The 21,473-nt window shown below is 40.3% G+C and overlaps 1 protein-coding gene across 8 annotated transcripts in view; it reads left to right on the top strand.

The window, feature by feature from the left end:
* FAM13A (family with sequence similarity 13 member A) overlaps positions 1–21,473 on the top strand; it is a 269,649-nt gene that overhangs the window by 237,359 nt on the left and 10,817 nt on the right. For 7 of the 8 annotated variants that reach the window (XM_054688133.1, XM_054688132.1, XM_054688131.1 and 4 more), the window contains 8 exons: positions 3,937–4,084; positions 10,260–10,473; positions 10,942–11,080; positions 12,104–12,185; positions 12,986–13,206; positions 13,866–13,949; positions 18,237–18,332; positions 19,858–19,941. In XM_054688133.1, the coding sequence (XP_054544108.1) occupies positions 3,937–4,084; positions 10,260–10,473; positions 10,942–11,080; positions 12,104–12,185; positions 12,986–13,206; positions 13,866–13,949; positions 18,237–18,332; positions 19,858–19,941 (1,068 nt within the window). The remainder of the gene's footprint in view (positions 1–3,936; positions 4,085–10,259; positions 10,474–10,941; positions 11,081–12,103; positions 12,186–12,985; positions 13,207–13,865; positions 13,950–18,236; positions 18,333–19,857; positions 19,942–21,473) is intronic. The other variant, XM_054688134.1, reaches the window with a different exon arrangement.

Below are 21,473 nucleotides of genomic sequence, written 5' to 3'. Positions count from 1 at the left end.
AAAATCAGCAGGTAAGTCCAGGGGCTCCTCTAGGTCAACAGGGGTCCACAGTGTCAACCATACCCCTTTGTGACACTGCATATTGTAAGCACACCTGTCCTCTACTTGACTCCAGATACAATGACCTCTTTGCCACTCCTCAAATTTGTACAAATGACCTTACCTAAGGACCTTTGCACTTGCTTTTCTTCTTCCTGGAATATTCTTCCAAAAGATAGCTCACTCCCCATTTCCTTCGTGTCTCTTCTTATATGTTACCTTATTGGAAAGGCCTTCCTGCTCATTCACTATAAAAATAACAGACCCTACGTGTTATCCTGCTACGTATTTCTCCATAGCCCTGACAAATTTTTTCTTATTAACCAAACTCTTCTGTAAGATAAGTTAGAACAGAGACTTTATTTTGTTCACTAAAGTTTCCCCAGTGTCTAAAACACTGTCTAGCACATAGCAGGTACTCAAAATTATTCCTTGAGTGAATTAATTTAAAAAAAACTTATCTTTGTACTTCTAGTACCTACCAATAAGAGATTTATTATATGTATATAATACATGATATATATTGTTATTGGAAAAAAACTGGTAAAAATGTTAGCTGACTTTCTTCGTTAGAATAAAGGGTTTTAGAGCCTCCCCGGTGGCGCAGCGGTTGAGCGCTGGGCTGCAAAGCTGTCCGCAGCCTCTGCAGCGCCAGTTCCATCCCCGGCTGCCGGCAAGGGTCCCACATGGCGCGCAGACCTCTCCTGCTGCGCCCGCTGCTCCCCTCAGCAGTGTCCTCCATCTGTCTGCCTGTTCTGCTCCCCACTCTGGCTCTGGTGAATTCTCTCACCATCCCGGGCTTCTGACCGTACCCAGTGCTTGTATAAATAAATAAATAAATCTTTTAAAAAAAAAAAGACTAAAAGGGTTTTATAGTTACCTAATCCAGCATCCTACCCACAGTGCTAATCACTACCTCTCCTGCTGTCCTGACTTGCAGACCTCATTTGAACACTGATGAAGGAAGGGCAGTTTGTTAATGCACAAAGTGGTGTGTTCATATCACACCAGGATCCACAGTTTCAGGCTCTGTTGAACATACATGAAGCTGTTCACTCAGGGTCAGCACCCAGTGCAGGGAAATTGCAGGCCTCATATCCTGAGCCCGGCACAGCATGGGGCCCCAAACAACACTGTTGATGGAAGAATGAAATACATACATTTTGGAGAAAGAAAATAAAGGAAAAAATATCTCCTTTTAATTTTTTTTACTTTAAAATTGGTGCTACTACAAATGTAACCATCGTAAGAAATACACCATTTCAAATTCGTTTATGCTTGTGGCATTTCAGGATTTGTGTGTATCCCGTTAAACACTGCAGACTCATGAGTCCCCTGAGGGAACACGGGTCCCACAGGGAATGGGGTAGTGGCTGGTGTCGGTAAAGGATTCCAGCTGCTCTTAGTTCTGTGGGTCTTTCCATCCTCATTCAGCCCCATCTGCAAGGCATCGGCCTGGAAAACACTTGTTTTGCCATTATCACTGTTCTAAAGCCTCCGATGGCTTTCCATTTTCTATTACAGATAAAATCCAAATTTAGCCCAGCTGGAGAGGCCTCTCAAGTCAGTCTGCTTACCTGACACCCTCATCATAAGCCATCCTTCTTTCTACTTAAGGACTGGTCCCTCAAAACGCCTCCTCTCCCAGCTACCAGGATGCTCTTTATGCCTGATTTCAGCTCTGCTCTCCCTCCCTCTGACCCACACTGCCTGCCCCTAAACCATACTTGCTGTTACTGACTCAAGGCAGAAACACAAGTGACTCTTTTCTGCAATATTTTTTATAATTCCTTTAAAACTCCACTCTGCCCTTTGCTAGAGGACAGCGCACTTGAATTGCAGTGTCTGTGCCTTGTCTTCAACTATCTCTAGCATTTTGAGATGTGGCCATTTTTCACTCATCTTTCTATAGTGCCTGAGAAGCAGAGGAACAATAGCTTCCACTTGTATCTCTTATGCACCAGGCCCTTTGTGCCTTCTCACAGATCTTTAAAGGTATTATATTGGAAAGTGGTAATGGCAAGATTGATACTATTAATGCCATTTTAGAGATTAAGAAATAGAGGCTCAGAGAATTGAAGCTGCTCAGCCAGAGCAGTAAGCTAGTAAAAGTCAGTCACACTGCAAACCCAAGACGTCGGTCAGCAAGACCCACATTCCTCCACTGCACTGCCACACTAGTGCCTAGAGACATCTTTCTCAGGAAGAAATGGACTGAGGTCATACATCGATAGTCTTCCCTTTTTTACATCTCTAAGAAGTGCTGTTAAGTCTTGATTGAGAAAATGTTTACTTCCTGTCTGCACACACACAAACACATTTTGGTGACTGACCTGTCTGTAACTTAAAAAGCTGAGCTCCAGATTTGATCATTCAGGATTTGATCATTTAGGATTCAGGTCAAGGAGCGAGTAATATTTCTGGAATAAATGCATAATCTGTTTTTTGCTTTCCCAGTAGACAAGTAACATTTTTAAAGTGTGTTAAAGTCCTAGATTTACTTGTCATTTCTGCCTGACTTTAGAAGCTCATCATGAACTAATTGATGGTATTTCATGTCAACCCAAATGTGAAGAAAATACCAGTCCTCATGCATCACTTCATGGAAATATAATAGTAAAAAGCCTGACTATTCCCCTGGTGATAGCAAAGTGGGTTGAAAAGCTATTAAAAGTAGCTGGAAATCTTAGTAGTGTTTTATTTTAAGCGTAAGAACATTTATGATTTCCAGATGTTTTTGGTTTTGTCATTTAATGATGGTATATTTGCTAAAATATTTTTCCAGTTATTCTCAAAGATGACCCTTTGTACAGATTTGTACTGCTTGAAAAATAGATGTGTGAGTAAACCTTTATGCTTATCATTTTATTTGAGAGAAGTGACAATGATTGGGTTTGCAACATGCCAAAAGAGCAAGGTGAAAAAGAGGTAATTTAATGCAATTTCTTCAGCCAAAAAAAAAAAAATCATTTCGCCAAAAGAGTAGCCTTTGACAGAGGGTCTTCCCATCCCCCAGAGAGCCCAGCCTGGTGCAGGTGCTGCCAGGCAGCATAACCATGTGTGGCTGAGTACTTACTATTCAGAATAGATGAATAGTAGGAAAACAGTGACAGTTGCATATTTGTATGATATAAATTATGCATTTCTGACTTGCCAGTCCTTGGCTTTGTAGTTTAAAAAAGAAAGAAAAAAAGAACTGCTCGCTGTGTAATTTTGGCTCCTTTCCAGAGTCCGTATTCCTAACTGCTAACTGAGATGAGACGCCAAACCCCTGTGCAGTTTAAATTTGCGCAACAATGCTTTAATACCCAGAGCTCCTCCATAAATAGTCTGCTCTCTCCACACCTACAGAGAAAACAACCTTAGAAAATCTGGGAGTGTGCAGCTAGCCCCGATTGATTGATCTAAGCCCGTGGGGAGCATTCGTGTGCACAGCCCCCATTTCTGGCATGCAGGACTGTTTACCTAAGGGGCAAAGTGGTCTGTGTGCAGAAGACACCGTGGAGCTACTACAGCATTAGCAACAGTGGTAGCTGATTTTTTTGTTTATTGTTTAGAATCTGGAGAGCCATACTCCTTTAAGGAAATGTAAACTCCTTTCCCTCATTCGCAGCCCCAATCACTAATCACCGAGACTGTCAGCTGTCTGTGGTTATAAGGAAGAACAGCCTGAGGAAATCATCTGTCTTTCTCACAGAAGAAAAGTTACGGGAGCACAGATGGACGGTCGCTTTTTGCATGCAAGCGACCAGCTAGTATCCAGGGGGCATCAAATGATGGTTTTGGTTTCTGTGCTGGGTGTATCAGCAGCTGTTCCATCCAGGAGTGGTATTACTGCAGATATTTTTCGGTTTTGGTGAGCAGTGGTTATTTGGGGACACTGTGCTGTTATTGCAGAGCCCCACCATGAAGATCCAGGATCTTCCCAGCATACCCGATGCCAAACTGCAGAGGTCTCAAGAAGCTGATGACCAGCAGGAGAGCTTTGTCTCTGATGTGCCCCAGCTAGACCTGACTGCATTGTGTGAAGAGAAGAGCTGGGAAGGTAGGGTCATCTGCTCTCTGATGATTTAATGGGAGGCATGTAACTGTGGGGATGTATGTGTGAGAATACTATGTGCATGCAGAAGTATCTGTGTTTCTAAATGACCAGAAATCCTTTCATGGTTTAGAAATGTGACACATTAAAATGTTGCCAAGAGTAATTTCAATCTCAGGAAGAAAACGTGCTTGCCTTTATCAAGTGTCACCTTGCAGTGTTTTTGTTTTTTTTTTTTTTATTTTTTATTCTTTTAAACTCACCAGAAGTGCTGATATATAATGCATTTGCCTTTTAGTTGTACCAAGCAGAGGAATCAGGAATTGCTTTGCATTTAGGATTTTATTTTTCAGTATAATGATCTTTCCACTACTACATGCCAACCATCTACTGACTTCATTAAATCTCTTTCCCATTTTTTAAGATGTATTGGATTGCTATGCTTCTATGCTTGTTTTTATGGATAGTTTTTTTTTTTAAATCCAGGTTAACAAACATAAGGGATGTACTTATCAAAGAGGACATTGAATAAAAGTGCTTCTTATTAAAAGCCGGCAGGAAGAAAGAGAAGGGGCGGGGGGTGCGACTGCAGTACAGTTTTAAATTGGTTTTTCCAGAGATTTTAGCAAAAACTTTTTCAAAATATTGGAAATTAACTTATGAAAACATAAAAAAATTAATTTCAGGAAGGATATTGCAGTAGTTTCCCCAAACTGCTCTTATTATCCACATGTGTATCCAAACATATATCAAAGTGGATCCAAAATAAATGCTGCTCTGCCCGTGGGCAGTGTGTGTGCACAAACTGCACAACTTAACACAATGACAGCAGAGTCACAACTATGAAAAACAGTCCTTTTCAAAAGCCCATGAAATTTGTTGTCTTCTGGTCCCCCTTTTTTAACCAAAAAGTACTCATTATGATAATAATTTTAGATGAAGGGCCAAAATATTGTCTAAAATGCCCACAGTGTGAAAACTAGTGACCCCATGTGCACCTCCCATCCTGAGCAAGTGAAGCTTTTCAAAAACAAGCTGTGTTTTATTCTAATCTCCCTCTTTAAAGTAAGAAATATGTTCTAGTTTTTTTCATATAAATAGGCTGTGAAACTGAGATTTTGTCAGCTCTTTCCAGCTCATAGTACATTCACTAAATTTAAAAATGCAGGATTTTTGTTTTGTTTTCATTTAAGTGATACATTCCCTGGATACTGTTTGGCTGTTCTTTTCAGGTGTGTTTTTAATTCAAATATTAAAAGTAACACACACTCCCCCTCAAAAGTCCCATGCTAGCCACTGTTACCAAAATAAAAGAGAAAAAGCAGTAGCCATAATAAACACCATGTGTTTCAATTCCATGATCTCTCCATGTCATTAACATAAGCTCTAAATAAAAGCTAGGATTTTTGGTAGAATTCAAATTGGTCACTTGCTGATTTACTATCCTAGTGATTAATTCAATTATGGAGTAGATAGAGTCTCACTCCTCCCGAAAGTGACTCACTTTGATTTTTTTAACTTGGTTAATCATAAATTTATAACCTCTTCCGCCATACTAAAAGAAGCTAATATAAAGCTGAAAATTCACTCGCGTTGCTGAAAGCTAATTTATAGTTTCTTTAAAACTATTTCATTTCTTAATATAAACAACTTTTTTTGAGATCAATATGAAGGACCCAACCAACATTTTACTTTGTATTGGAAAAATAGATGGAATTTAAAAAAAAAAAGCTTACTGGGTGAAAAATACATCTCAAAAGACTGGAGAATTTGAATTGTGGTATCCAAATAATTTAGGAAATGATCTGCTTTAATGTTTTGTTCCATTTACTGCATTTGTCACTGAACTTGCTTATCTTAAAAAATCTATGTGAACTCATTTCAATGCTGTTTTAATCATGATTATGCTTTCAGTGATTATTTTTATTATATATTTATTTTAAATTTCCAAGTTACATGGTAATTGCTATATAGTTATAAGAATAGTGAAATAACTGAATTTTTACTATAGATGAGAGCAATAAATCCAGTCACTAAAACGTTACCTTATTTTATAGCTTCATGAAGAAACCAACAAAATGGCGGCTTTCCAGTAAGAAATAAACTTCGTACTCATTTAAACTGGGAGCATGAATTACAAGTTACCACAAAATAACTAAATGGAAATAAATAGCTAGAAGTAGGTAGTTACCAAAACCATAGGGACCAATATCCAGCTATAAGTCTCCATCACTACTGTCCACGTCATCATGTAATATAGTGTAAGCCCCTCCTGCTGGTGTGCCTGTTCATTCCCTTGTCCCCGCCATAGTTCGTGCTCTCTCATTTAGCAGAATCCTAATTATCAGGTGAGGCCATGCTCAGTGAGCAGCCTGCCGGGCCTGGCCTCTGTGGTGTATGCTCCCATACAGAAACCATGTTCTCTGACTTCTGAGGCATATCCTATCACAAAAACAAAAGAGAGATTAAATTATTAAATACTCCATAAGCTGCGTAGAATAGAATCCTTGTTAAAGTGAATATAGGTTCAGTCTCATTGTGCTTTTTGACAATAGATAACACCACCTTTATCATTATGTATGTATATATATAGTGAAGTGTATTTTCCTTCAGATATGCTTTTATATAGCTTATGTATGTGCATGAAAAAAATATACTTCAGTAGGCTTGGGAATGTGAATTGTGTGTGTGTGAATATGAATTGCGTGTGTCTGTGTATTAGGACACTTTTTTTTTATTTATCTGCATGACATTATTATTAGAGTTTGTACAGTCCAGAGTTAAATGAAACACAAGTCAAGTGTACTTTTTTGTTATTAATTCCCTTTAGAGTTGCATAATTAAAATGTTCCTGATCGTCCAAGTCATATTGATTTGGGGATACTATTTGTGGAAGTACTGAAATTTAAACACTAAGATACTCTATTAGATTTATCCTGGTGAAATCAAGTTTGAAGGAGCATTTTAAGGGCAAAAATTACTTCATATATCTAGGCAATTATCAAAACAGAAGATAACTTTCCATTTTTCGGCCATTGGGAAAAAAACAGAAAACTTGTTAGTTCTATTGATTATTTAGATATATTAAACTGTGTATTAAATGTAATGTTATAACTCTTTTGAATAGGAGCCTTAAATTATAGCACTGTGTAGAATAAAAAGAAAGTGCGATAAAGGAGTGAGAAATAAGGCAAGCATTTCATGTTGCAAGGTGAGAAATTTCTCTTCAGTTTCACATGCAGTCTGATGATGAAACATGCCTTCTTATTTGTTACGGTAAAATTCTTAGTGATTTACAATTCTCATTTTTAAAGAAGTGAATTCATTCACACTAATTATAAATTTTAAGAGAAAATGTCATTTGTAAGCTTGAATTTCCTCAGCTGTATTTCATATATACCACTAGAAGAATGGCGCATGTGGCTACCTTATCATGAAGCAATTGGTCGAGAATGGAACCACAAAACGGGACTGTGTTAACAATGGTCCCATGTTAACTTAAAAGCATCAATGAACTTCAATTCAATTCCATGATTAGTATGTCCATGATTAGTATGTCATAGCTAATTAAGGGTCACGGTGTAACTTGTAATGGAGACATGTTGGTTAATGGTCATAGATACACACTCTTTTGCAATTTTGTGTATACAGAGACTACATAACAGATAAAGATTTTTGTAACATTTTTAAAGAGACATTCTGCCCGATGTAGACAAATTACAGGATTCAAACTAAGCTTTGATGAGTAGAAATGTCAAATAAGCCAGCACACCCATATGCCAATATCAACATCACACTGTTTGACTGATGCCCTCTGTCCCCAACGAGCCAGCTTGTCCTCCCTGTGACATTTTTTGCTCCTTTGCCGCTGTGAGGTTAGTGCCTGCTGCATTACTCTTCAGGCTTTCTTAACCATTTCTCTGTCCTCACTCCACTGACATTAGTCTTTACAGAAAATTGCTCTCTTATGAAATATGACATAGAAGATGCAATCTGATCCATTCAATAGTTTCACCTTCAAATACTACATGCTCATTATTTTTCTAGGGACTGCTTTTCACTCACCATCTCTTCTTTGCTCACATCTCAGTTCATTTTCTCTTTTATGTTGGCAGCTCTGGACTCTCATATCTGAGCCCTGCCACTTGAGAGAAGCCAGCTGAGAGTTCTAACACATGATGAAGCAACTTTGTTCACCTCCAGCTTCAGCCAAATTGATCTACCCACATATTCTCTGCCACTCTTTGAAATTCTCGAAGCAAGACTCTGTCTTTAACACAGCTTTCATTTTTCATTTTTCAAAATATTTATCATCTGTGTCCCCAGCTAACTTGGTTCTCTTTTAAGGACCTATGGGTCACATTCCACATGAAGTTAATTTTTTTTTTAATTAATGTACTTATCTCTCCTGCACTGTGGGGTTTTGAAACATTTCAGAGTCATCTTGCTGCTGAGCACTTGGCACATTCTAAATAGAAGCATTGTCCCTAAGTCGAGAGATTTAGTTTCTAGTCTCAGCTCTTGTCATTGATTAGGTATTTGGTCTTCACTTCACTGGGTTTCAGTTTCTTTATCAGTAATCTGTTGGGTTTAATTAGTGGGCCTCAAATCTGACTGCATTAAGGATCACTTGGACAAATTTTAAGAGTGAGGAGTGAGGTGTGTGTGTGTGTGTGTGTCTTGCATATCTGAACTATCACCTAAAAATTCTGCTTAATTGGATGGTGTGAGCACCTGTTCATTAGGAGTTATTTATATCTCCCTGTGTCCTAAATGTGCAGCCAGGGATAAGAAATCACCAGATGAGATGATATGGGAAATTACAACCAACTCTTAAAGTCTATGATTATAATATGATTTTGTTAAATAAAATACTGAGTAAGCACTCATTGTGTAGATAATTTTATAGATTTTATAGTTTGATAGCCAAAAGAGAAAATGTTCCCTGATTCAGACTTTAGGTATGCCACAATTTAAGGTCATGGCCAACTTTCTAGTTTTGTATAAATCCTTTAGTATATACTTATAAGGTAACTTTATTTTTTTGCTGCTTGAGGGGCTTTTTTAAATTTTTTTTTAAAAAAATTATTTTTTAATGCAAAGAGTATTATGAACAAAATACTCTTCATCATTTGAGGGCTATCTTTAAAATTTGGTAGGATTTTTTTTTTTTTTGATGAGGAAGGGAATATATTGAGATTGGCCTTGCAATAAATAGAAATATCGCCCTGTGTACCCCCAAAATGATAAATCATGATTTTATGCTGAATATGTTTTGTTCTTGAAGATAGCCTAAAATAATTTATACCGATTTGGTTCTTGTAAGCATTCTTTTTTGTTTTTAACTTACTTACACTAGCATCTTACTTAAACTGTAGTTTTGAGCAACCTCTGGTTTTAAATGCAAAGCATGCACCTTTTAAACGTGCTAATCCCGACACACTAAGCAGCACAAGAAATAGCTCACTAGATGACCTCAGCTCAGCTGCAAACTCCTACATAAGTGGACTCTCTCAGTTACTGTGATCCCTCAGCTGTTTCAGTGAAGGATGGATAGCCATGATGCCAGATATTTCTCTGGCATACTTGCTTCTCTTTTTTTTATTATTTTTTAAAGATTTGTTTATGTATGCACACTGGAGCTGGGGCACAGGCCAGAGGTGCAGGGGTGAGAGGATTCACCAGAGACATAGTAAGGAGCAGAAAAGGTAGACTGACTGAAACACTGCTGAGGGGAGCGGTGGGTGAGACAGGAGAGGTCTGTTTTGCCATGTGGGTAGCTCCCTGGCTGGCTAGGGATTGCACTCATGCTGCAGAGGCTGTGGATTGCTTCACAGTGCTGTGCTTAACCCCTTGTGCCACCAGGGAGGCCCCTTTGCTTCTCTTTTCAATGATGTCCTCAGGGTGGAAAAATTGTCAGTGATCTGTAGAGAAATTGGAAGCATACAGTATTAGCTCTCCTTCAAAGCTGTTTCCCAGTCCAGACCTAACACATTCTCTTTTGAAAGCAAATGAGGATGGAAATGAAGGTTAGATGATGACTGCCTGATATGTTAGTGATTCCAGTCAGAGCGTGCACCCTAGCCTTAACTCTAAAATGAGAAACCATTCAGTGCCACCTCAATCACTGCCACCTAAAGCACCCAGAACAATTTTGACCCTTTCCCACACTCTTTTCCAGAGCCCACCACCACTTTATCCTCGTGGCAGCAGGAGAACGTGGACTCTGACGAGGCGCGCCTCTCCCCCCAGGCTGGGCTCCTGATCCATCAGCTTCTGGATGAAGACAGCGACCCCATGCTCTCTCCTCGCTTCTATGCTTACGGGCAGAGTAGGCAATACCTGGATGACACGGAAGTCCCCCCTTCGCCCCCCAATTCCCATTCTTTCATGAGGTATGTTTCTGTGGGTCACTGATAAGCATATGCATCAGCCTGTAAAATTGGAAAGGGTTGGAATGGGACTGATGGCTAGTGATTATTTTTCTAATTCAGATGGAAGTCTGTGGAGGAACATGTTTGAACGCTCCCATCCTGGAACACATCCTGTTGTATTGCAGTTGAACTGTAATATTGCTTAGTAAATTTCCAATAGACGCTCCTTTCCCAAGCTTTCTCAAATTTAACTTTGAGGAACTGCAGCACCTATTTCAATTTCAGCCTTTGCTGAAATTCCACAGTTCAGAAAATTAGACCTATTTAACAGGTGGGACCTGCAGAACTCAGTCACAAAGTGAGCTGGCAGTCACCTTTCATTTATTCAAGAGGCTACCAGCCCATCCCTCCCTGCTGCTTTCCTCATCCCCAAGCTCCTCCAGTAGTGACCACTCATAGGGGAGTTCACCCCAGTTGTACCCCTAACAGGAGGCGGAGCTCTTCTCTGGGGTCCTACGAAGATGAGCAGGAGGACTTGACACCCGCCCAGCTCACTCGAAGGATTCAGAGCCTTAAAAAGAAGATCCGAAAATTTGAAGACAGATTTGAAGAAGAGCGCAAGTATAGGGTGAGTGCCCATCCCAGGCTGTCTCCATTCTTTTCCTCCCCAACATGCCAGCAAATCAATGACTCAGAGAAGTGAAAAGTTAAGGGAGATTTCTAGAGATTCTCAAAACTAAAAGACAATAATGACCGGAGAGTAAACCTTGATAAACTGAAAACATGCACTGGTATTTTTTCTTGCAGAAGTGTATCCTTAAAAATAAAATTGAGGGCCTCCCCAGTGGCACAGTGGTTGAGCACCGGGTTGCGAAGCTGCCCGCAGCCTCTCCATCTCTGGTTTGATCCCCGGCTGCTCCCCGGCCACCTGAGGAGGGTCCCACATGGCGCGCAGACCTCTCCTGCCGCCTGCTGCTCCTCTCAGCAGTGTACTTCGGTCCTTCTGCCTGCTCTGCTCCCCGCTCTGGCTCTGGTGAATTCTCTCACCCTCCCGCGCTTCCAGCTGTACCCAGTGCTTGTATAAATAAATAAATAAAAATAATAAATCTTTTTGAAATATAAGTAAATAAATAAAATTTAATGCTTTCATGTGCATTTTATAAATTTATCACTGAACAGTAATCGGAAGTCATTAAATAAAATCTTCCAACTAAAACTCATGATCACTTTCGAAAATTTTCTTAGTATTGACCTCATTCTACTCTCTGCTCTCTCCTTAGTATTTCTTACAAGAGTGGCAAAAAGCATTTTTCATGATAGTTGCAGTGTAAAACATAAACCCTTACGCTTTCTAGTCTGTTAACCTGAAATGCTAAGTCTTACAAATAATGGAGATAGGGCTATGGACCACATACAAGTCCATACTCATACATATGTAGAATGTTGCCCCCCAAAGAATTTTTCGAAGCTTCAAAAATAACCAGGGTACAAAGGGATAATGGAATTACACTTGTGAAGTTTTTTCTGATTGATCATGATTCATTTGATTCATTTCTTGTTCTGGTGACTCAACTTTCCTTTCTGTTTAAAACAAATTGATCCGCAAACTATTCTTTTTCCAAAACATTTACTCCAGATTTCCTTGTCTTAGCCTTCTCACAGTGACAAAGCTGCCAATCCCGAGGTCCTGAAATGGACCAATGACCTTGCCAAATTCCGGAAACAGCTTAAAGGTAGGTGAAGTTCTGCACTATGGTTTCTGTAAAACAAGTCAGGTGCAAAAATCCATAATCTCCCCTCATGCCAGATGCCACTGCTAAAAGAGTCCAAGGAAAATAAGTTCCTGGAAGCTGCTGCTTAGTTTTCTCCATAAACAGGGTGAAACTTTATGTCTTCCCATGGTCTCAATCACAGGGCCACCCAGATCAACTAAGGTGAAATTCTGTAGCATTTTTCACTGAATCACTAATAGAAAGATGATGTTTGTAATTCAGCACCTAACTGTATGTTTATCCCAAGGTTTCATTGGCTGTGGTGTTAGAGGAGACATAGACACAAAGATGAATCTGAAAAGTATGTAGTCACTGTCTCTCAGAGCTTGCTGTGTCTCAGGACACAGATTCATCTCAACATGTACATAGAATACAAAACAATTCCAAAATGAGGTTTATAAGTCATGCGGAAAAGGTGGCTAGTGGCTGGATGTTAGATCACTTTTAAACACCGAGGAACAAGAATAGGAAAACATCTGCCACATTCCAAGAACAACAAGCAGACTGGTGTGGCTGAAGCATGGATGTTACATAGTTCCAGCGTTCTCAGGAATCAGGGTTAGGGAAACATTCCAGAAAATCCAGACACTGTTATTATCTCAGATTTTGCATAACAACCTAGGGATTTCAGCTAATATTATAATTAGATACTTTTGGCAAAAAGATGGGCTAAGCAGTTATTAACACCTCAGAAAAGCAATTTGAGTTCAGCAGATATCAATTCTCAAATAATCTCTCAACCCGCAAATCTTCTCAACTAGAGTCAAAACTAAAGATATCTGAGGAGGACCTAATCCCCAGGATGCGACAGCGAAGCAATACACTCCCCAAGAGTTTTGGTTCCCAACTTGAGAAAGAAGATGAAAAGAAGCTAGAGTTGGTCGATAAAGCCATAAAGCCGAGCGTTGAAGCCACACTGGAATCTATCCAGAGGAAGCTTCAGGAAAAGCGGGCAGAAGCCGGCCGTCCTGAGGACATTAAGGTGTGATGATTCTGTCAAGGTCCCAGGCTCACTGCTAATCCTAAACCTTTGCAGTCAACATGGTACCGAAACCTAGGCCATGTCACATGGGTTCCAGTGGAGAGGGCAATGGAGTGAAACCTTTCTAAGCCTCCCACACCCTCATCTTCCCCATCTTTACTTGTCTAGAGAAGCGGGAACTGCCAAGTATTTGAACTGCAGGTACTTTGGGTTTGGACCACAAATTAAAAGCAGAAAATCCTATTGCACAGATTTCAGAATGAGCTTTATTTTAGCTTCATAGTTGGCTTGGTAGCTGTCTGAGCGAGAAGGATTCTAGACAAGCCTTTGGGTGTGTGTGAGCTGTCACTGTGGGCATTGCAGGGACCACCATGCTGAGCCCCAGTGTCCTCGGCCTCACTTACCCCAGTGTTCAACTTTCCTTTGCTGCCAGCTGGGAGATGTAAGTAGGTGATGATGATGATTCTGCAGTTCTACCCATATTTCTAGAAAGAAGGTCAGAATAAGTCATTCCAAAGTAAGCTTTGGCTCTAGCCAGGAAGAACTGATATATCAGAATTCTTTGTAATTTTACTTTAGGAAATTTAACTAAATAAAGAAGTTGAAATGCTTACAAATGTTTTCCCGTCTTCCATTTCTCTATCTTTGTGTATATGCAGGATATGACCAAAGACCAGATTGCTAATGAGAAAGTCGCAATGCAAAAAGCTCTGTTATATTACGAAAGTATTCATGGACGGCCGGTATGTACATGGGCTCAGTTATCTGATTGGAGTAAATAACCTGGCTTTAAAAATCATTTTCTATGTTCAGTATTTTGCAAATAAGCTTCTCTGATGTTTAGAATACTATATATGGTTACCATAACTAAGCTTTTTAAGGCATCAATCTATGAGAGTTGAACTACACAGAAGGTGTTCAATTTAATGGAAATCCAAAGAAAAATTTGTTTGCAACCGGAATTTAGTCACTAGTGTCTTCTTTAAGGGGGATGTGGAGGAGAAGGTATAGGATGGTGCACAGAAGCCTAGAGTGAGGAGACTGCCCTGTCCTGGGTCTGCCTCCATAAGCTGTCCCTGGGTCTAATCATTCTTTGTCGTCAAAAAAGGCATTGAATTTGGAATGTTCTTCCCTAAAATTTATACCCAGTGCAGTTGCACTGAGTATTTGTAGAGAAGTTCCAGCTGCCGTTTAGAATCAAAAGTGTGAGGAATCCAAATTATGGCTTTGCTGTTTCATAACAACAGGAAATATTTAGCGAATGTTTGTTGTAAGTCCTAGGAGGAACAGTAGCCAGACAGGTTTTAGCTTTCCTCCTTCGAGCTCCTGTAATGAGGCATCCTGTCAGTTACTCCTAGTGACCTTCTGGTCACTGTTTTCAGGAATCCAACAGGACAAATCTTACGAGTGGGTATAAAGCTTGAAATCCATGTTCGCAGAATGGCTCTTCATATAGTCAGAGGCAGAGGTCTCTTTTCCAGTCTCAACATTGGCATACAGTGCAGATAGTCCTTTAATCTATAATGTGGTTTTTGAGCAACTCACCTGCCCATCTGTGCCTACGTAGGTGCTCCCAATTGCCAACCTTCACCCTTTGCAGACCAGCAGAGGCAGCTCTCCTGCAAGGCTGCTGCCTGTGGCCATGCAGGTCTCTCTTTTAACAAGCCTGTGCCTTAAGGGGGCAGTTCTTTCTGCCTTCACAGTGTCCTTTACTCTTCCTTCCCTCTTTATAATAAACCTGCCCTTTTGGATATAAAAATTAAATAAATAAAATATGGGGTTTTTTTAAATGAAGAAACTTCCAGAATAATTCACTGGACAATAAGGTCTGTGAGGGCAGGGATTCTGGGTTTTATTCACCTGATGACGACCCTAATCCTGAGCAACTATCACAAAACTGAACACATAGCATGTGCCCAATAAACAATCTGTAAATGTGTCCTTTGTGACATTTTGGTTCTGAGCTTACCAGGTTTAAGTTCAGAAAAAAAAAAAAGTTGGACTGATGATGATTGATTTTGCTGGCTTGTCCCTGAAGTGGAAAAATACTGGCACCCCGTATAATGGTCATGTTTCAAGCCAAGTTTTGTTTTGGGTTTTTTAAAGGCATTGAACCAGATAGTAAATGTACTGGAGATCAAATGCATTGTGAAACTATTCAAACTGGTAGAGGTAGAACTGAGCTTCTAGTAGAGAGAAGCCCTTTCTCCACTGTAGGGCTGCTGCCCCCAGCCTTGGTGGAGGAGGTGGAAGTTGTGATTTTTTTCCTTCTTTAAAGTTTCTCCTTTTCATTGTATCTATTCAGATTAGGGCATCAGTAGACTCTTGTAAGGACTCCTTGGAGCCTGGAGAGCTCTTGGCAGCAGTCTAGTTAGTCTTATTCAGGACCTGTGGAGGGGCTTGTGTGCCACAGTATTTATCAGCCTGAATGGAACACAGAATCCCCCATTTTGCCGGGACTGTGGCAACGTGCACACACTCTGAGTCTTCGGATTGCTGCCCTAGATTCAGAACGCCGCCCTACAAAGACTAACTCTGTGACTTATTGGTGCCTCGTTCTGGTCTGTATAATAGATGTCTTTTATGGGTTGCCATGGAAACTGAATGACATTCCACACATGTTACCTGTAGGATGCCTAACACTGAGGAAGTAGGGTCAGGTGGCTTGGCAGCAGGGGGTGCACAATAAAGAACAGTTTTCGCTTCTGTTATCATTACATGTTCTGCTCTCTGAGGCCTACTTCTTATTAAATGATTGGGTCAGGTGAAAGACTGTGCATTTTAGCACTCTTATCATGACGAATGTGGAATATTAGTTGTTGATTCTGCCTTGTCATTGCCCTCTCTTTCATCACTCTTTCAGATAATGAACAGCTTTTTGGGTCCAAATTCTAGTATCTCATTGGACAGGGAACAAATGCTCTAGGAAGTTGAAGTGTCATTTATTCCTGATCCCAGGTCGGACTTTCTGCCTCTATCTGGAACATGATGCTCCAACCTCCTGAGGGAAAGCAGAGGTCATTTGATATCTGGCCAATCACAGTGGACTTTTCATTCTTAGAGCTCTGGTGTTGCCATGGACCCTGGACTGTAAATACCATTTAGGCAACATTCTTCTCAAAAGAAAAATACATGTACTCCCAGAGTTTTTTTTTTCTCCAACCCCATTTTTTTGTGTTGGGTTTTTTGGTGGGTTTTTTTTTGGAGAAAAGTAGGTGGTCATTGTGCATGGGTTTCTGCTGACAGCAGATTCTGATTTAAAAGGACTCTATCAAAATCACAGACTTTGATTTATCGCTAAAACTTGAGGTGAGATGGAGAAGAGGAGAAGCAGTAAATGGAAAAGGGCTACAAGTACTGTTGGAGGGACTTGAGCTTGATTCCTCCCTTTCACCTTTAGAATCAGTCCTTTATTTTTTTAATTGCATAAATCTGATGTGTCACATTGTATAAATTTAAGGTATTACATTTATGTATTATGATATAGTTGTTCTTGCAGTCATCTTTATCATGTTACATACCTGTCGTACTATATTATTATCTATATTCAGCTGTTTATGAACTCTATGACTGCTTTGGTACTCATTACAAACAAGTTTGTACCCTTAAGTATCATCAATCGTATCTCCCCATCACCCCTATTCTATGGTAACAACCATTTTAGTCTGGTGGATTTTTTTACAGGTTTGATTTGTTTTTTTATATACCACATGTGAATGATGTCATACAGCATGTCTTTCTCTGTCTGACTCTTTTAGCACAGTGTACTTAGGGTCCATCCATATTGCTGCAAACGACAGGATATCCTCCTTTCTCATGGCTGAATAATATTCCATTTTGCCACACCTTTTGTATCCATTCATCTATTGATGGGAATTTGTGTTGTTTCTATATATTGGCTATTGTGAATAGTAATGCAATAAACAGAGGTGTGCTAGAACTTATTTTAAACATTTTTAAACCCTCAGCCAAAATTTTTTTAAAGATTTACTTATTTATGCATATAAGAGCTGGGGTACAGACCAGAGATGTGGGCAGCGAGAGGATCCACCAGAGACAAAGTGGGAAAAAGAGTAGGCAGACTGACTGAAATACACTGCTGAGGGGAGCTGCAGGTGAGACAGGAGAGGTCTGTTGCACCATGTGGGTTTCTCCCTGACTGGCCGCAGATAGAATTCGTGCTGCAGAGGCTGCAGATTGCTTCATAGTGCAGTGCTTAACCACTTGCGCCACCAGGGAGGCCCCCCTCTGCCAAATTTTAGAGATACAGAGATGAGTTAATCAGTGTATTCTATAGCAGATAGAATAGTCCGTGAATACCTAGTATTCATCAGTACTTGTCCTTAAAGACACAACAGTTTCATGGAGTGAGACATGTAAAAAAAATTATTTTTTTGAGGATTTATTTATTTATGCATAGAGGAGCTGGGGCACAAGCCAAAGATGTGGGGGTGAGAGGATTCACCAGAGACAGAGTGGGGAACAGAACAGGCAGATTGACCAAAGTTCACTGCTGAGGGGAGCGGCAGGCAAGACAGGAGAGGTCTGCTGCACCATGTGGGTTGCTCCCTGGCTGCCCCGGGATCAAACTCGTGCTGCAGAAGCTGCGGATTGCTTCATAGTGCGGTGCTTCACCCCTTGCGCTACCTGGGAGGCCCCCCAAAAAATTATTTACAGAATGACAAAATAAGTATTATAACAAAAATAGATGTTTTCTTCTTCCCTGGAAAAATAGTAAATGATCTAGGACCTCTGAGCTTTGGGGTATTTCAAGCAGGGAGCTAATAATGATCATAGTTTTGATTTAGGAAAAACAATATTGTTGATGCCACTATTCCCAATGATCTGCAGCTGCATTGGATATTTTAAATATTCATCAACTAAATAACTTTATCAGCTAAATAAATTTTGTAAGAATGGTAGATTTCATTTGAATCATCTTTTTTTTCTCCACATGCAGAGCGTGCATGGGAAGCTGGTAGCATGATGCCAAGAGTTGGCTTCTCACCGGTCTTATTCTTGCTTTTCAGGTAACCAAGAGTGAACGTCAGGTTATGAAGCCACTGTATGACAGGTACCGGCTGGTCAAACAAATCCTGTCCCGAGCCAACACCATCCCCATTATTGTGAGTGCCACACTTCTCTTGCTGTTACCTGGCTGAATGGGCCCCAGCTCTGTTAATAGGGCCCGCACCTACTTTCACATTAAAGAATAGCCTTTAGTAGTTGAACCTGCCATTAATATTGAAACTTGAGGATGAAGAATTTATCAAAGATTTCTGAGGCTGCATTTGCCAAAATTAAATGAATCTGTAACTGATATTTTTTCCCCCTAACTGGGAAACATGCCTTGGCCATATACATCCATCTGACTTGCACTAGGCTGACTCCCCACCCTTTACTCAGAGATGGCACACCAAGGGCACAGGCTGTGCGTTTTTGGGCTGCTCTACTCCAAAGAGTGCCCTCTGGTCCCTGGGGCCCTCTGATAATAGTCTTCTCTCCCCTTCCAAGAGAGGGACGAGGCCCTAAGGAATCATATCCATGGAGAAGCCCTCTGAGGGATTCGGGAGAGCCAGCCTCCTCACTGGAAGATGTCGAGAAGTGGAAGGAAAGGCTGGGCGGCCAATGAGTGATTGTGCACTTATTTGATCTCAATGGCCACCACCCTTGGATTTAGACTCTGCATTTTGGTTTTGTCAAACATAGGGAGCAGCAACTTGCCTCTAGTCTGGGAAAGTGTTTCAGGCACGGGCCGGCTTACTGTCCTCCCTTCTCCAGCCTTGGGCTTTTCCACCCCCAGCTCCTGAGTTCATTGTCGGGCCTCACCATCTCTTGGGCAACTGTTTGCCTGTGTTTCAGTGCTTCATCTCCAGGGATGCTGGGGCTTCCTCTGCTGGCTTTAGGCTTTTTAATAAGCACACACAGCCTCACTGCTGTGTTGATATTGAAATGCATATATATCTTAGCTGATGTTGTTCTGTTCCTGCTTGAAATCTCCTTGTTTACTTCTAGGCCTAAGAGATGGCCGTTACATTTCTTTTAACAGTGAACTTGTTTATATAAATAAGGAGAGTCCAGAGACCTCAGGCAGTTGTGTTTGAAGAAAACTACTTTTTCTAGAAATTTCCTGCAGTCCAATTCAGTAAACTAATTTATAAAAATAATTAAATTGAAAGAATCCATTTCATTCTCCAATTAGGACTGCTTAGCATTTGCTAAATAGGGGGAATGAGTAACGAGCAATTCAGATAACCTATGTTTCACTTGATGAGCTTACCATTTTGAGAGGTAAAGCTTATTGCAATCCATGTGTTCTTGGAGCGCTTATGACTAGGGAGGGAGGAGGGGCAGGGTAAGGGAGGGTAGGCGGTTGTTTTTCCTCAGGTGTTCTCTGTGTGTGTCGGGCTGACATCCTCCAGTGCTGTCTGCGCCCTCAGGCGGCCTCCTTGGCTCTCTGTGGCTCTGAAGGGAAGCAGAACTTGGAAAAGAACTTTGGTTGTTTCTGGTCGGTCCCTGACAATTTCTGGTGGGAGGGTTAGAGGATATGGTTAAAGACAGTGATAAATATTGGTCAGGTCAAAGGAAGCGGAGAGCTGGTGGGACTAGAAAGGGTTCCCAATGTAACCTACTTGTTAACAACTGTCACAGGGTTCCCCCTCCACCAAGCGGAGAAGCCCTTTGCTGCAGCCAATTATCGAGGGCGAAACTGCGTCCTTCTTCAAGGAGACCAAGGTGAAGAGCTCCAGCTTCTACCCACTTGCTAAATCGGCGCCAGTTCTCTCCCTCCTTTCCTCTGTCCTGTGACTGGAAAGGGGTCATGATTGGGCCCTTTCGTGATGGCTTCTTATAGTGCTCCCCCAAATCAGTAGCTGCATATAATCATGTTGGGAATCCTGTTTTATTTATGAACTATTTCCTTAGTTTCATTTCATTATGCTGCTTTCTTTGTTGTTTGCTTGTTTTGTTTTCACTTTGCTTTCAGAAATTTTTGTTTTGTTTTGATGTTTTTTGTTCTCCCTGTTTGGTGGAATGGATTTTCTGTATTCCATAGTTTTGTTAAATTAGTTCATTGGGTTACTTTTTTTTTTTATCTTGTTTACTGAGTTTATAGAAAAGTCAAAATTCACAAAGGCAGTGTGTGCAGTATACATCGAAAAACTCATTTTGTAGATAAATATCTTACTTGTTTTTGATATTGTTCCTGGCTTCTGCCTTCCCGGGCACATTAAATCCTCAGTACTGATTTTATAGTCTCTTCTTGATCTGTGAATTACTGCTCTAATGGGCAGGCACTAAAATACAGGTTCTGATTTTTTTTTAATCTGTCATTAGTTATGGATTTCCTTCTCATTGGTGGATCTGCTTTTCCTAGAAAGGGAGGTGGAATCTCTGCCCCTAGATCTGTGAGTCTGTGTAGGAACCCGATTGTTTTTAGCAGTTATTTTTAGTCCACTGGGAAATTAACCCCAAAGCAAAAGTGAGCCTTAAGAGTATCACTTGTCATTTTTCTGAGATAATTTCAACCCTGGAGTGGTCACTTATTTATTGTAGTCAGAAAGGATTACTTCAGCACATGGGGACCTCATTCTCATAGGAATCTATCCAGGGGAACCTCTCCATTTTCTTCCCGATTCTCAAAACTGAGGTAAGGTACTGGAAGTTATTGAGTCTTCTTTTATTCTATTCCTTTCCTTACCACTCAGGGATCTTAAATACTTTAGGTACCTACATTTACACCATTAGACAATGTTTATGTTCCGTACTCATGTTATTTTAAATAGAACTTGTTGTATGAAAATGCTATAAATGTGAAATTTATGACAATATGCTATATTGTATCTTCAAAATTAGAGCTCTTTTCTTACAATAAGATTTGATATTGATGAAAGAAGACAAATTTTGTCTAGATGGTAATTTCCCCCAAGAATTAAATCACTGTGATTCAAGAAATTTGGCAAATGTGTGTATGAAAATTAGCATATTTCTCTAAGAAGCATGTGCTAGAACTGTTACTTGATTAAAATGTGTTCTTGAACACATCCAAAATATGAGGCAAAAAATTGCCTCATTTAATGATGCTGTTTTTAATTTTCAAAGAGGACATCCTTCCAAATCTTATTCTTTAGTTTAGTTTATTGTTTTCATAAGTGTATTTTGGCCATGGCTCTGCTGGCCCACATGATGGTCAAAACTTCAGATAATTTTGCAACGATTACATAGCTTTTGTAAATAGTGGTGTCTTTTGGTTAATTTTGTTCTAGTTG

Source organism: Talpa occidentalis, unplaced genomic scaffold (assembly GCF_014898055.3).
Source record: "Talpa occidentalis isolate TD23 unplaced genomic scaffold, MPIMG_talOcc4v2.1 talOcc4.6, whole genome shotgun sequence".
Taxonomy (NCBI): domain Eukaryota; kingdom Metazoa; phylum Chordata; class Mammalia; order Eulipotyphla; family Talpidae; genus Talpa; species Talpa occidentalis.
Note: the sequence above shows the minus strand (reverse complement) of the source record. Positions and strands in the feature narration are given on the sequence as shown.